Source organism: Otolemur garnettii, unplaced genomic scaffold (genome assembly GCF_000181295.1).
Source record: "Otolemur garnettii isolate 467f Iridium unplaced genomic scaffold, OtoGar3 scaffold00041, whole genome shotgun sequence".
Taxonomy (NCBI): Eukaryota; Metazoa; Chordata; class Mammalia; order Primates; family Galagidae; genus Otolemur; species Otolemur garnettii.
Genome location: NW_003852436.1, coordinates 14,589,962 through 14,606,984, shown reverse-complemented (window position 1 = coordinate 14,606,984; position 17,023 = coordinate 14,589,962). Strand labels below are relative to the sequence as shown.

Here is a 17,023-nt window from a genome sequence, read left to right as displayed (position 1 = left end):
TTTTTTTTTTTTTCTGTTACCTCTTTGTAATAATAATTCCACTGTCTTCTGGCTTCCATTGTTTCAAGTGAAAAGTCAGTTGTCTATCAATTTATTACTCTTTTGAATATAAACTAGTCATCCCCTACCTCCAACTACTTATAATGTTTTCTCCTTATCTGTGATTTTTAAAAGTTTTATTCTTAGTTTTTAACTTGTTTGAGAACACTTCTAAACTTTGAATTGGTGTTTTTCATTTGTTTTAGAAATTTTTGTTATTTGTTTTAAAATACTGGTTTTGTTCCATGTTCTCTTTTTTTCTTTATGATAGTCCAGTTATACATGTTAAGCATTTTTTATTATATCTATATATCAATTATATTCTGCCTGTATATTCTATCCATTTGTATGTTTAGTCTGTATTTTTTTTTATTACCTATCTTTTGGTTCATGATTTTTTTATCTGTATCTAATACACTGATCTAACCATTGATGTGGATTTATTTCTCAGTTCTAGAATTTCATGTCAGTCTTGTTTATGTTCTCTCTTTTCTTCCCAAAATTTTAGAAAAAAATCCCCCTTATAGTATGGATATTATAGTATGGAGAGTTACTTGGATACCCAGTTGTGAAACTTTATTATTCAACTACCCTATGGATGTATTATTTTTGACTGTTGTTTTTGATGGTTTTAGGTGATGTTAATTGTTTTATCTCCTTATATGATTGATTACTCTTAATTGAATGCCAGATACTATATATGAAATACTATAAAGATAATTTAAAGCTACTAAGATGTTATCTCTATTAAGAGAGGATATAATTTGGCTTTAGAAAGGTGGTAAAAGGATTAGCATTTACAGATTGTCTTTATCCAGGTGAGGATTAAGAAGCTTGGAAGTTGAATTTAGTCTGTGTTACTACTTCTGGCTCTTTTTTACTCAGGATGCCAGTCATGCCTGATAAGTAGCTCCTGAGCTCTAGGTTTGTGCTCTTAGCCTTAGAATATGTCTTTCTCTTGTCACCTTCCTTATTCTCTTGTCTCTTCCTTGGAAATGGGCTAACCTTTCCAGAGGAAATGCACCTCCTGAAGAGGTACATATCTCTTTAGGATTTTTTCTTATTAATGATCATGGGCCCATAGTTTATCACTGTCTCGATTATTCTTAATGCTTTCAGAATTTTTTTTGTTTTTAATCATTTTTTACATTTTCTAGTTCTCACCAGGAGGCTTAATTAATGTTACGTAGTTCATATAAAAGCAGAAGATATTTCCTGAGAAATATCTTTCCTGAGATTTTTCCTAATGAGTTGTAAGTTTTAGATATTTAAATATCTACAGTTTTCTGTAGATCATCAAACATTTTTCATTTGTTTCTTTTATGAATATTGTCTTAACATAAACTTGTATATATATCCTTAACAGAAAGCTTAAAGCATATGAAGAGATAACCACTAAAACATATGGATGCTCATAGTTGTATAATATATGGTTAAAGTAGGTTTTAAGTGTGTAAAGTTTAGCTTTTATCAAGCTGAATTCTTTTGGCCATCGCTCTTCTTTTAAGACAGGATAAAAATGCTGTTTCATATATAACATAACCACAACTTCTACAACATTTATATTTTCCAAATATACTTAGATTCTTTGGCACTTTGCTTATTAGAAATCAACAATCTCATTTGTTTAATTTTTTTCTTTATCTTAATAAAGCAGTATTATTTAAAAAGACAGACCACTACAATAAGGACTTGATTTATTTAGAAAGATAATTTTTTTCTGATAATCTGTTAACTCACAGTTTTCATTTAAATATCAAAGTAATGTTCTCTTTGTTCATCCTTGCAGAACTTAAGAAATGGTAACTATTTGCCACTTATTTCCTTTTCTCTAAATTTACTTTTTTAATTTACTGAGCAAAAAGTTTTTAACTAAAATTATCAAGGACTCCATGCACTTCCAAAATAGGGATAACATCAGTCTAAAGACTCAATTCTTTTCTGTCTTCACTGCTTACAGACAGGGAACACAATCTCTTCAGCCTGGACCTGTGTAGAAGAATTTGGAGAAAATAAACAGGTAAGAAAAAATCTTAGGAATATTAAGTTATATATTTAGTTTTCTGAAAGTTATAAATTATCCTTACCTCTGTAAGAAGAAATATGAAAGTTTAATATTGTCTAATACTATTGTGAAGTATTTTGATTACAATAGCTTTGTTAATTATAGATTAATTAAACATATTTTTAAAAGAATTATTTTTTTAATGACTATCCCCATTTTCTTTTATTTTTTTATTGTTGGGGATTCATTGAGGATACACAGAACCAGCTTACATTGATTGCTTTTGTTAGAGAAGGACCCTCTTATATTAGCGTACAGACTTGTTTCTGTTATTTCCCATTTCTCAAAACTTAACATGCTAATGAACACCCAAGATGGTAAACAGTATGATAAATGGGATATGGGGGGAATAAGTGCATTGTCTGTATATTATCCAGAATGTCTTAGTTTATCTGAAAATAGATTCTTAATTTTTTTCATCCTTCTTATGCCAAAATCTTACTGCAACAGTTTTGAACAAAAGTTTTATGAGTAGGACTTACTGTTCAGTTTTTTCACTGAGGTACGGAGAAAGATAAGCTTTAGTAGGCAGTTTAAAGGTAATTTATGATTTGAGTAAATATTATTACGTTTCAAACTCCTTTTTATATGGTAGAGGCAAAAGGAATGTCTTGATGCCTGGGTAGCAATCTATACACTAGTTCTGTATTCTTAAGTAAGTTACTTCACCTTCTTGTTCCTAAATTATCTCTTTGACAAAAGAGATGATAATAGTACTTGTAAGGCAGTTCAGGATTGAATTGTATTGCTCTTGTGTGGTTATTTTTAGTGCTTGGTAATGCTTAATAACATTACCTGTTATTTTGTAGATACAAAGAGAAATATATTTTTTATTCTTAAGACTTTTACTTTATTATTACCAATTTTAATCTTAGCTTAGTATAAAAATTCAATTATGTGATGCTAGTCTTAGAACTATCTTTTTTACAACTTTAGTTCAAATTTGAATGAACAGGACTGATTTTACAGATAGAAATGAAACTTAAATATTTACTATCTTTTCTAAGACTTTATTGTTGTCTTTAATATTTTGCCGATACAGTTTATCTAGTGAGCTACAATTTATACCTATACTAAAACTGCGATTGCTGTAGCTCTGATTATAATTTTTTCTCTCATCGGCTAGTGTTCTATTACCCTCTTTCTAACTTGTTTAGAAACTTGCATTGAAAGAAGTTTGACATAATTATCTCTTAAGATGAAGGTAGCAAATTGAAAATTCTGGATTTGGTTTAACCTGAGTCTTTTGAAAGGAAAGCAAGGAAGCTTAATGTCAGTACACATAGGCGTCTGTTGTTTTATACTTGGTCATCTTTTTTTTTTTTTTTTTTTTTTCTTTTTTTGAGATAGAGTCTCCACTCCATTGCCCTAGGTAAGCATGCCCTGGTGTTGTTACACCTCACAGCAACCTCAAACTCTTGGGCTCAAGTGATCCTCTTGCCTCAGCCTCCCAAGTAGTTGGCGCTAAAGGTGCCTACCACTATGCCTGGCTAGTTTTTCTATTTTTAATAGAGATGGGGATCTCATTGTTGCTCAGGCTGAGGCTGGTCTTAAAATCTTTGAGTTCAAGCAGTCCACCCACCTTTCTCCCATAATACCAGGTTTACAGGTGTGAGCCAAGACATCCAGCCTATCTTTTTTTGTTGTTGTGATTTCGTTTTGCCTTTGAAGGCATTTGAGTTTGTAATTGCTGTGTTTAAAGCTTTTTTTTTTCTATTTTGTTTTTAATATTTTCCCATCATGTATTAAAACCATTAAAGGTTCTTTTCAAGCAGATGTTCAGAGTCATTCAGTGAAGCAACTTGTTTTTAAGGTCAAACAAGTTTGGGAAAAACTGCACTATATATACTCCTTAGAAAATCATAATGCATATTAGCAAACTCTTTAAGGTAGAAACCTGTTTAACTTTTAAGCCTATCTTAAACTTTTCTTGAGATTATATGGTTATAAGATTCTTGTTTTGAGGGATTCTTGTACTTTAATTATATGGGATGTAGTTTGGGAAACACCAAAACTAATGGAAATGAACACTTAAGTTCCTGTGCCTATAACTTTATTGAGGTATAATTAAAATCCAATAAAATACACATATTTATAGTGTACAATTTGATCTGTTTTGATTTATGAATACATCTGTGAATGACACTACAGTCAAGAAAACAGACATTTCTATTACTCTCCAAAGTTGTCTCATACCCGTTGCAATCCATCTTCCTTCCACTGTTTCCTAGGCAACTGCTCTAATTTGCATTTTCTAGAATTTCAAACCTTTGGTTTTGAAGGTTAAAATTGTAATCTTTAGATGATTTAGAATGAAACAAGTATAATTTCTTTAAATAAGGGTATAAAATCTAACAAATTTATGTTTATAATAACTGTTACATTTGATAAAGTTTTCACAGCAAGAATTTAAATTCCAAATTAGATTTTGGGAAAATGATTTGAGTTTAAGAATAAAAGCAGATAGTTTTTTAAACAGCAAAAGTGAATTTTAAAAATATAATTACTCTAGATAAAAATAAATTGACACTAACCAACCAGAACTTTATAAGGAAGCAGTCATAGGGGGTAACTTTCTTTTTAACTTAGCCATTGGTTACTAAAATTAACATATTTAAGGCCTCTCTTAAAATCATCTTATTCAGAAACACATAAGCTATACTGTGGGCCTACTTGTAGGAAAAACCCATAGTCACTTTAAGTCTACATCTTGCCTTTTGCTACCAGGAATGTGGTAGGAAAATTAAGTAGAAGATAATTGTAGATGGTAGGGAAGGGCAGGATTTTCCCTTTAGCCTTGGAAGGTTCACAGAAAAATCAACTCTGTGGGCCTAATTTTAGGAAAAAAACATGGTCACTTTAAGTCTACATCTTGCCTTTTGCTGTCAGGAATCTGGTAGGAAAATTAAGTAGAAGATAATTTGGGGGGAGAGTGGTTAAGGCAGAACTTCTCCTTTGCCCTTAGAGGGTTCACTGAAAAATCAACTCAACAATAAAGTAGATTAATAAGGGAAAAATTTTCAAATGTAACATGAATATGTAGAAACTTTCAGAAAATGAGGATTCTACTCCCCCACAGGGTTCAGAAGCTTAATATGCCTTTCTGATAGAATGAGTTTTGGAAGAAAGGAAAGAGGAATTCTGCTGGGGATAGTAAAGGATTACTAGAGAGCATGAATAGATAACTCGTGATGAAGAATGGATGAGGGAAACCGATTGCATTGTCACTGATTCTCCTGGGAAATTAAATTACCTTGAGAATTAATTTAATTGAAAATTATTTTTAAAATGTATTGGACCAAGTCAGGTTGCATTCTTAATCTTCTTTTCTGTAATAGATATTGAGATAACTGGGAGGGGAATGGAAAAACAGTTGTTCTCCCAGGTGGTTCTGGATCTCAGGCAGAGTGAAACTTTTAAGATTTTGAGAGAGCCACTTGTGTGTGAGTGGGGTGTGGTTGGACAGAGAGACCATGAGGCTTTTCAGTCAATCCAATATGTCAAAATGCCATTTTTTAAGTAAAATATTTCTAATTTCCTTCAATAAAAATACTTCTTGTTCTTCCCAACATTTGCAATAGGGAAAACAAGATAAAAATGCCAATAAATCTGATATATGTGTGTTAGCAAAAAGTATTAAATTTTTTTTGTGTAAGTTGCTTAATAACTAGCAGTTCTGAGAAATATTTCCTCTGCTTTACACTTAGCCCTTGATTATTTTTATACCAGTATGGAAAGTATAAAATAAGAAGTAATAAATATTATTTATATTCTAGTAAGGTGGTTTTTATTTCTCTGTTTGAGCCCAGTCATATTTTATGTTCTGGGAATGTATAATATGGTAAAACAACTAAGGGTTTTCTGCAGATGAAATTCAGTGTTTCAGTGATAGTTATTGAGATAGCTGTTTTAATTATTATTCCTGAATGTTAGGTATTAAAATAATAAAATGGTGAAATGAGGAATTTTTCCAAAAATTTCAATAATGATCCCATGGAAATCTATGGAAGTGGTTAAGATATGTATTAAGGGCTGCGGAAATATATTTCATAGATCAAAAGATAAGGTGTTCATCCTCATACATTTCTGGTGAGCGTATAAAATGGCATAACCTTAGCCACCTTGGGAAACAACTGGGCATTTCCTCAATTGTTGACCCAGCAGTTCCATTCCTAGATACTTACTTAAGTACAAAACCTGAATGTGCAGCATTAGCAGTAGCATTCATGATAGCCAAAATTGTAGAAACCACCCAAATATCTGAGCAGATAAACAAAATTTGTAGTCTACCCAAATAATGTATATTAATGTTTTTATTTCTGGCATAAAAAGAAATAAAATTATCATGAATAAACCTTGAAAATCTTTTGCTAAAAGTTAGTTCCAAAAGACCACATAAATCGTGTGCTTTCATATTAAATGAAAAGCCCAGAATAGGCAAGTCTGTTGAAACAGAAACTTGAGTGGTTGCTGTGGATGCAGAGTTTCCATTTAGGAGGATGATAATATTCTGCAATTATATATTGTTAATTGTAAACATTGTGAAAACACTAAAACTCAACCAGATTAGACACTTAAAGTTCATCAAAAAGGGAAAAGTTCATTTTCCTGCTCATTGCATATACATCCATTGGAATTTTTCTGAATCCAGAAGTTCTTTTAGGCATTACTGCTTGATTAGAATTGGCACTTACTGTTAAGCCTATTTGCTGGTCTTTGTATAAATCAAATTTGTTGAAAATGTTTATATTTATTTTGGATATAAATACGAATTGTAGAAAATTTGATCAAAATATTATGTCTAATAATACATTATATTAGAGCAGTTCATATACTTTTTTGTTTGTCTTTTTGTAAAACAATCTTTAGATATTACCTAAAAGTTTAGCATGTAAAATTAGGTGCGTAGAGTGAAATGGGAAGTGTGTGGAGCTGCTTGGAGTAGAATGGGAAGTGTATGAATGGGTACGTACCAGCAAAAGCTAGTTAGCTTAGAGCAGCGCAGTCTACTTTAGTTCTATCCCCCTACCACTAATAACTTCTCTAGACACTTTCTTTCAACCTTGTTTGAGAAGATTGCCAGAGTCAAAAAGCTTAATCAAGTGGAGAGAATGCATTCATGGTAATGAAGAGGCCTGACTTGTAACTTATATTTGTATTTAGCTGTGGAAGTATGGATCAATCACTTAATCTTTTGTCTCTGTTGTTCATCAGTGAAAGAGGTCATTTGAAATAGATATTTCTTGACCTTTTCCGGGTTTATGATTTTAAATTAAAGAATCTGACTAGTCAAAACCTTTACTGTTATGAACAATAAAAAGACAAAGCTAAGAAAAGTCATAAAGAAGCTTGAACAAATTCTTTTTTTTTTTTTTTCTTTTTTGAGATGGAGCCTCAAGCTATCCCCCTGGGTAGAGTGCCATGGCATCATGCTCACAGCAACCTCCAACTCCTGGGCCCAAGCGAGTCTCCTGCCTCAGCCTCCCAAGTATCTGGGACCACAGGCACCCGCCACAACGCCTGGCCATTTTTTGGTTGCAGCCATCATTGTTGTTTGGCGGGCCCGGGCTGGGGATTCGAACCCACCACCTTAGGTATATGTGGATGGCACCTTAGCTGCTTGAGCCACAGGTGCCGAGCCTGAACAAATTCTTTACCAAAGATGCATAAAGCATTATTAGTCATAAGAGGAATCAGAGTTAAAATCACAATAAAGTTTACTTTTACTGGAATAGCTATGATTAGAAACACTGGCAGTACCAAATATTTATGAGGATGTGGAACAAGTGAAGGTCTCATATTTTGTTTTACTGGTATGAATATAAAATGGTCATGCTGAAGAACTCGTAGGCAGTATGAGTCATCTACGCTAGTACGCAGTAGTCCAGTTCCCAGGTATTGACTCAAAAGAATTAAAAACATTCCACAAAAATATTTGTATAAGATTATCCATAGCAGCTTTGCTCATAATAGTCAAAACCCAAATATTCATGAAAAGGTGAATAAAGAAAATGTGATATATTTATACAATGGAATAATAATCAACAATAAAAAGGAACAAATTACTGAAATACATATCATGAATGAATCTTAGAAACTATATTGAGAGAAAGAAGCTAGATAGTACATACATAAATCCTTAGAAAATAGATACCTGAAGTCCAAACACAGGCAATTAGATAGAAATCAGAAAGTGGCAGAAAGTGGTTACGTCCACCAGAAGGGCTGTTTGACTGGAAAGGGGCACAGGAAGCTTCTGGATTGGCGATTAGGTTTTATGTCTTGCTTTGGGTATGGATTTATATAGTTACCAAAACTCAGTGACATGAACACATGAGATGTAGACTATTTAGACTATTGCATGTAAATTATTGTTTCTCAAATTTAAAAGTGTTAAGACAGTTGAATAAAACTTAAATTCAAAATTGGCTCTGTATCATCCCTGAAGAAGGATTACAGATTCCAGTATGAGGCAGAAACAGTGGGATTGAAGAGCTAAGGATAGTCATGGAGAAGAAAAACTGGCGGGGAGGGAGGGAGCAAGTCAAGTATATGCTAGGAGTTTAATTCATTTATTAACTTACTATTTTTTTTAATTAATGAGAATTTCTACTTATTTTCTAGGATAAGTAAATTATATATTAGCTCTAAGGAAAACATAATTGTGTTTCTAGGGTTATCCCACCTATCACATACAGTAGAACCTCTGTAAATCGAACACCCAAGGGACCGTGACAAACTGGTGAACCTGTGAAGTGATCAGCATAAGCAACTGGGCCTCCTGTGCTGATAAAAATCCATGTGGTGCATGTCCAGTCTATGAAAATTAGGTCCACTTGAAGTGGTCCGTGTAGGGATGTCGTCAACTGTGGAAGTTCTACTGTATATTCAGCTTACACTTCATTTGTTTCATTTATAGTTCATTTGAAGTTTGATCTGTACTGTGTTTTCTAACTGCCCAGATGTTTTCCTGAATATATTTAGATTCTTAGTGATTTATTTTTGAAATGCTTATACAATCCTGCAAACATCTGAAGCTTTCTGTTTCCTAATCTTTGTGGTATTTGGAGGGAAATTTTTTTCTCTTGATTTTTCCTGCATGAATGAAGTCATCATAGCCAACTTTTAATTTCATATTTATTCCCCTTAAAAACATGAGAAAACAACAGCCAATTAGTATGTAATTACATTATGGTTTCTAGTAGGGACCATCAGAAATGCTGATATGCTAAGCATTACGCTAATAGCCATCTGTGTTTGGATAGCATCTTTTGAAATCTGAAGATATCTTCCATATCCATGTTTCATGAATAGACTCACTTATCTCTTGAGTAGGTGTAAACTCAAAGCAAAAGTGATTTTTCTTTGAAAACTACGTTTCCCTATCTGCGGAGGTCTACTCTTCTATTTTATGTTGTTGATGACCACATTGTTAAAATGTAAAGAGCTAGGTGTGTTATAGGTAAGTGGCTAATAAGGAATTACATAATTCTTCAGGAGGAAAGAATCAGACCATTTTTTAAAAGCAGTTATTTGGGAATATGTTTCAGTTTATATTTGATACTGTGACCCTTTGGGTGATCCTTTGAAATAAAAAAAATTCTGTGATGTCTGGAGTCATCCTAGTTGGATATTAGAAAAGCATATAGTATCAAAGTAATTTCTCATCCAGTTTCAAAATACTGATATTTTTGGAACTGGTTACTTTAAATATATTTATATATTCCTGGAACAAACTCCTTTATTGATCATATAAAACTAAAAAGGTTATAAAATTATTCCAATTAGAGTTTTACAGTGCTAGAAATTAAAGATATATTTAACTGATTTTTAATTTTTCCATTTTTTTTCTTAACTAGGTCCTTTCTGATGTTGCTTGAGCTTATTCTCCTGCAGTTGATCTCATTCCTGTTGGCTAAACATTAAGTCCCATGGCAACATTAAGTTAATGTTAATATGTTTTAGGCCTCATTTGTACTACCAGAACAGTGTTATAGAAAAAAAACTTCATCTGTACATTAGATGACCTAATTCCTTTTCTTCTATTCCTAGAAACACCATGCCTTTTATAAATAATAATTTTATATTTCATATAAAATTACACCATTGTTACACTCTTGGCTTATTCTACACTAAAGAACATAGTTGAGTTTTTGGAAAGTAGAGGATTTACAAATTTGGTCTTAAATATACACATACATATATGTATGTAAATAAATATTACAATTAATGATGCAGGAAATTATTGATGCATAAGATGAATGTTTATTGTGGAACAATAATATTTCAAACATAATTGTTTTTAATAATTCGGTTTAATTTTTTTGGATATTTTTCTATACTATAAGTTGATAATGGTTTCTTGAAGTTTATTTTATAAAGATGATTCATTTTACTGTTTTATGGTATCAGTAGGACTCTAATGTTAAATTGGTGTGTTGAGTTACATAATTGTTTATATTAGTATTTAAATAATGAAATATTGGACAGTTTGTTCACACAAATGTTTCTGCAGTCCAGGGGTGAATATTTCTGCTAGTTTGATGCCTAGTATGGTTTCAAATAAAAAAAGAAAAATCAAAAAAAACCAAACAAACAAAAAAAAAACAAATATGAATTTACTGTTTTTACTTTTTCTTCATGACCACCCCTTAGTGTCATAACCAAATTTAAATGAAGCTTCTTTGTGGAGCTAGAGAAATCAGAGATTCTCTTTTTCTATAATCAAAAAAATTTAAAAAGATGTACAAGAATTTATGCCTAGTAAGATCTCTGAAGCACTGTGTCAGTAAAGGGAATAATACTGACTGATAAAATTCTCAGGATTTGCAGTACAGTGAAGGCTGCAATAGTTTTTACCAGCAATATAGTATCATCAGGATTTTGAATGTTAAAACATTATGTTAAAATGTGATTATAGTTTTATGCTTTGTCTCTTTGAATTAACTTTATGTCCATAAAGATGTGCAGTATAATTGTTCATGTATTTATTTACAGACTACAATTTTCGTCGCAGCTCAATAAATAGTCTTTCCCCTGTTAGTGCTACCCTCTCTTCTGGGACTCCCAGCGTGCTTCCTTATACTTCAAGGCCTTATTCTTATCCAAGCTATCCCTTGTCACCAACAATATCACTTGCTAATGGCAGCCATGTTGGACAGCGACTATATATCTCCAATCAGGCCTCATTCTTCTGAAGAAAATACTGTAAACATTAGTATGAAAATTTCTTTGTGTAAAACATGCAAATTAAAATACTGTTTTAGAATCGGGTTTGCACATTTGGTTTTAAAAAAATAATATATTTATTCCAACATACTAAACATCAGTTATAAATCAGAATAACAGAGTTGTACAATATAAAGAAGTGTAAAGTTTAAAAAGTTATTCAGTGATTTTTCTTGATAAAGGTATAGCAAACTACTTTTTAAACTCTTGGAATTTACATCTAATTCCTGGGTGGGCAGGAGAACCCAGCAGTTTATGTTAATTTTTGCATAATAACTTTGCTAAATAGCTTTTCATAAATATTGAAGCACTTGAAGACAATGGTTATACTACATTTGATTACCAAGGATCACTATCTGTATTGGAGATTAGAACAATTATATAACCAGAAGCATTTTAACCATTATGTGAAAAGAAATGATGAGGCAGAAATATGTAACACAGATTTTATTCAGTATTAACAAAAAAAAAAAAAGCCTACCATTGTCATCTTTGAAAATAACTACAGATATTACAGTTAACAATTACTTGTTATAAAAATTATAATTTTGTTGTTAATATATTTAGGGTTTTTATAGTTATGCTTCATTTGTGTTTTTTGATATTCATTGTATTGTTTGAATAAGAAGTGTTATGGTTTTTAAATGTTGAAATCATGTGTTGTTTAATTTTTGTACTTGAATTCAAATTCTTTGACATTAAATATATGATGCTTCCAAAGCGTGTGTTTTATTTTTCTTAGAGTGCAAAAAAAAATTTACCTCTAACAATCATTTCACTTTCCTTGAGACAATTGTCCTTAGTAGGCCTCACCCTAGAATCATAGGTGTTAAGCTCAGAGTCTTTATGAGACCAACATCTTTAGTTTTGTAAAATAGTAAGAAAAATCATTTTCAAGGACCAATAGAAATATTTTATATTCTATCAGATAGACCCACCAAAGTTTCCCTCTTTAACTTTTGAATAATTAATGACTTTGAGTCATTTTGACTATTGATACCACAAACAAAAATTAGATATCAAATGTTACCTTTATCTGTTACCTTTGTGCAGCTGTATGGGACATATATTTTGAAAATATATAATTTGAAATGGTCACAGATCTTTTTTTCTACCAACTTGAGTTTCAAGCATAAGTTATATTAAATTACTCTTAAGTTTTTTCATCCTGTACAGTGGGTTTATTCCCTATAAATCATATGCAATATTTACTTTTCTAATTGCCTTAGATTATCCAGTTTAAATAAGCATAGATACTATACTTAACTAATATTATTTTCCTAGTATAACTGTGTTTGAACTATAAATTTCACAATCTAAGTACCATGAAAACGTGGCTCAAAGGTGCATATCACTCATTCAGCAAAACAAAAGAGTGCTCATTTTGTTAGCTACTGTGGTAATACCCTTCTGGTACAGAAGTGACTCAAGCTCCAATTCAGAAGAAAAACAGACACATTTAGCTTTATCATAGAAAATGAAAATGTTTAAAATGGCCTAAGTTATTACGAGTTTTCAAATAGCATTTTCACTTTGGAAAAATGAAATTGTAAATAATTGAGAGAGTTACTGATCATGCAGTGCATTTGAGATCCATGATAATGTAATCAGAAACATACACACTTTGGTATCTGATTTGATTTCCACTTCTGCCAAGTAACAGCTCTTTGGACTTGGATAGTTTTTAGCTTCTCCAAGTCATTTTCTTCAGCTTTATAAAATGGTGATAAATTTAAATACCTGGCAAATGGAAGGCAGTTAAGTGATACCTGATATTTTTTTGGTATAATTAGATGAAGATTGTTGTACTTATTTATTTGTAGTTTTTTTTAATCCCTTTTCTCTTTTAACCAGAATATTAGAAATCACTGCATTCATATCACTTTCCATGATTTTTTGGAATATGCAATTAATCTTGTTCATACCGAATACAATTTTTGCAATTTTATTTGGCTTGTGAACGTAGCTGCTAATTATTTGCTGCTTTAATTCTTACAGCATAGGTTGAGTAAGGAATTTGCTCCAAATGAGGGCTTTCCTATTAAGTTGCTTACAAACTACTGAGAAATCTTAGCCATATGATACAGCTCATTGGGCAGGGAAACCATTCTACAGACAGACTTCATCAAATTTTGTATGTAACTTTGTTCAAAGAATCATTCCTGAGATGTGGGAGTATTACCTATTTGTGGAGTCATGATCTGTCTTGCTTAAAAATCCTTGTAAGCAGAATGATCAGAAAGGTATGTAGAAAGTTCAGTTAACCTTTTTTTACAATGCTTAGAAGGGCAAGTCTATAACTCAAAATCCAGAAGCTGTAATAGAAAAGGTTGCTAAACCCAATTTAAAAGAAAAGGCCAGATATTAAAGTACCATAGGTAATTTGAAGGACAGTGACAAACTGGAACAAGATTTGTACATTTCACAAAGGAGTAATCTCTAATTCTAGCTATCATTAAGAAAATGACTAAAAACCTCAGATAAAAACGGGTAAAATATATGAATAAAGGTGACTTATGAATGTATTTAAAATAGTTTATTTCAAAAGGGAAATGCAAATTAAAAATTAAGCTTGGCAGAAATACACAAGTTTGCTAAACTTTTGGTGAGCCTTTAAGGAAATGAATATTCTCTTATTGCTGGTGGGATTAAAAATTGGTGACTTGGCAGTTATCCAAAATTACAAATACTTAAAACTTTCGATCCAGCAGTGCTACTTCTGGGGTGTGTATGTAAGAGAAAGACAAGAGTGTGATAGAAATGATACATGTAAAGAGTTATTTATCATTAGGGGAATGGTTAGATAAGAATAGATTTATTAGAACATCCAAGAAGCTGTATAAAGGAGAATGAGGACTTTTATTCCTGATATAAAAAGAGACGATGGTTAACAATGTTAAGTGAAAAATCACAAGGCTTAGAAATGTATGTGTAATACAGTATGCTGTGTTTTTGGTAAATAGGAAAAGAACACATGTATGTATTTATATTTGCACACAAAACTCTGGAAGGAGCCACAAAAAAAACAAGTGGTTATAAAGAGAAGTAGATAATTTCACACTGTAGAAGTCTCTTTTACTTCAGACACAATGGAATAATAATTTTAAGTAAAAGACAATTATTCTCAGAAACAATAATGAAGAACTTTAGTGAACAGTAATATGAACAGAAATACATTAGGAAAAGCACTGGTTCATTTACTGAGTGACCCAAAGTTAATAGATTTTGAGTAGAAATCCAAGACTAAAGCTCTTCAGACGGTCAACATCACTGCAAGCAACTATGCACTTCACTACCTTTGACTCAGTGGGTCAAACTACACATTATCCACAGCTTCAGCATAACTAAAGAATACTATAATTTTTAAGTTATCTGTTTGTAAAAGTACACATGGACATCAAATTCTAGCACTTTTTTTTAGTTCTTGCTACAAGCCTTTGGAGTTGATAGGAATAATTTCAGAAGAGAAGACAGGAAAAAAAGGGGTTTAAGGATGAGGTAACAATGTCTACTTCAAGTGTGGAAAAGTTGTAAAATAATCCTGGTATATAGAAATACTAACTAAAGGAAAATGACTTAAAGTTGTGTGAACATGAAATGACTGTCTTGGGAAGGCATCACTCTGGAAGAAAAGAGTCTAGGGAACTGGGACGTGCCCTTTGAATGTGGGTAATAAAGGGGAAAAAAGTGTTGGGAAAATGTAGGATTCTACAAAACAAATGAGAACCAAAAAATAAAAGAATGAGGTGACATTAGTAAGATGGTGGAATAGGAATCTCTAGACTTCTCTTCCCTTGTGAAAACATGGATTTAATAATACACAGGCCAAAGTAAAGCTTAGGAAAATTTGCAGCATCACCAAAGCAGCTACCTATAATATGGTAGGGCTGGAATGGAAAGAAATGCTCACTTCTTGTTTTCTCCCTGGAGAGGGAAAGAAGTAGAATGTATTATGGGTCCAACATTTAGACGTTCAGTGTGGTTTACCAGAAGGGTCAGTTTTTATTTTGCTTGAATCCAAAAACTAACAGGAACGGAGGCTCCAGTTTGGGGATCTCTGAGGAAAAGCATATAACATTCGCATCACAGTACAGTCTGCAGTACCATGAACAAACACTAGATGTGACTCCAGCATATCTTACCATATAGACTTGTGAGGCCACAGTATGGCAGATAAAAGAACTGGTAAACCATTTCAATTAGGAGACTATACACACAAGACCAAAGAGGATACATATTCAGAAAACGCTTAGGAGATCTTCAGAAACTCTAGCTGGGCTGAGTGGAGAGAGCTCTGTCTGTATGAAACCAGATCACAAAATCTGGTAGAGGAGGCTGATTTTTCAAGTGGCAAAATTCCAATAAAAAATAACAAGACACATACACACACACACAAAAAACCCCAGAAAAGCATGGCACATTAAAAGGAATAAATAAAATTTACAGAAACCAAAATTCAAGAAATGTATAAACATGAGTTAAGAAAGAATTAGAAATTACTGTTATAAGGATGCTCAGTGAATGGAAAGTGAGCATAAATAGGCAATTAAATGAAATCAGGGAAACTACGTAAGAACAAAATGGAAATACCAACAAAGAGAAACTATGAAGAGAGGTCAAACAGTAATTTTGAAACCAAAAATACACAATAACAATCAAAAAATTCACTAGAAGGAAATCAATAGCAGACTTTACCAGTCAGAAGAAAACATTAGCAAACACTGAGGTCAGGACGTTTGATACTACCAAGGCAAAGAAGGAAAAAATAATGAAGAAAGCCGAAGGGACTTGTAGAACACCATGAAGTCACCATTGAAGTGATATGATGATAAGCAGTAATATAGAACCCTATGAAAGTGGCAGAGAACCTATTTGAGAAATAATGACTGAATCTTTCCAAATCTGAGGTGAGAAATGAATATACAAAGACAAGAAGTTAACAATACTTCAAACTATGATAAATCTAAGGAGTATACACTGAGATACATTATAATCAAACTGTCAAAAGTCATAAACTCTTGATACCAACAGGAGGAAAGTGACTTATGACACTGAAGAGAGTGTCTATTAAGGGTACCAGCAGGTTTTTCAGCAGAAACCTTGAAGGCAAGAAGGGAGTGGGATGCTATATTCCAAGAAACAGAGGGAAAAAAGCCTGGCAACCAAAAATACTATATCTACCAAACTGTCCTTCAAAAATCAAAAAATTTAAAACTCTCTTAGATAAACCATAGGTGAGGGTGTTAATCACCATTAGATCTGTCTTGCAAGAAACACTAAAGGGAATCCTTTATGTTGAAATGAAAGAATGATAAACAGCAACATAGAATCCTATAAAAATATAAAACTCCTTGGTAAAGGTAAATATATAGATAAATACAGAATCCTGTGTTAAATCACATTTAAATCTAGTATGGAATTTAACAAAAAGAAAAAGAGTCATAAGTATATGTTAATGGATACATAATATAATTGGTGTCATCAATACCATAAATTGGGGAAGCAGAGATACAAAAGAGTATAGTTGTATACATAATTTAAGTTGTTATCAGTTTAAAACATTGTTGTAACTTTATTATTTTTTTTTTTTTGAGACAGAGCCTCAAGCTGTCCCCCTGGGTAGAGTGCTGTGTAACTTTAAAATAATTTATATAATTTCAATGGTAATTGCAAAGAAAATACATATAAAAT

General features: G+C 32.0%; 1 protein-coding gene across 2 annotated transcripts in view; it reads left to right on the top strand.

Annotated features, from left to right (window-relative positions):
* Positions 1-12,048, top strand: part of RBM46 (RNA binding motif protein 46) — a 58,384-nt gene extending 46,336 nt beyond the window's left edge. The window contains exons 5-6 of one of the 2 annotated variants that reach the window (XM_012805409.1): positions 2,000-2,059; positions 9,964-10,122. In XM_012805409.1, the coding sequence (XP_012660863.1) occupies positions 2,000-2,055 (56 nt within the window). In that variant the 3' untranslated portion in view covers positions 2,056-2,059; positions 9,964-10,122. Of the gene's footprint in view, positions 1-1,999; positions 2,060-9,963; positions 10,123-11,101 lie in introns of those variants that run through there. The other variant, XM_003790231.2, reaches the window with a different exon arrangement.
* The last annotated feature ends 4,975 nt before the right edge of the window (positions 12,049-17,023 follow it).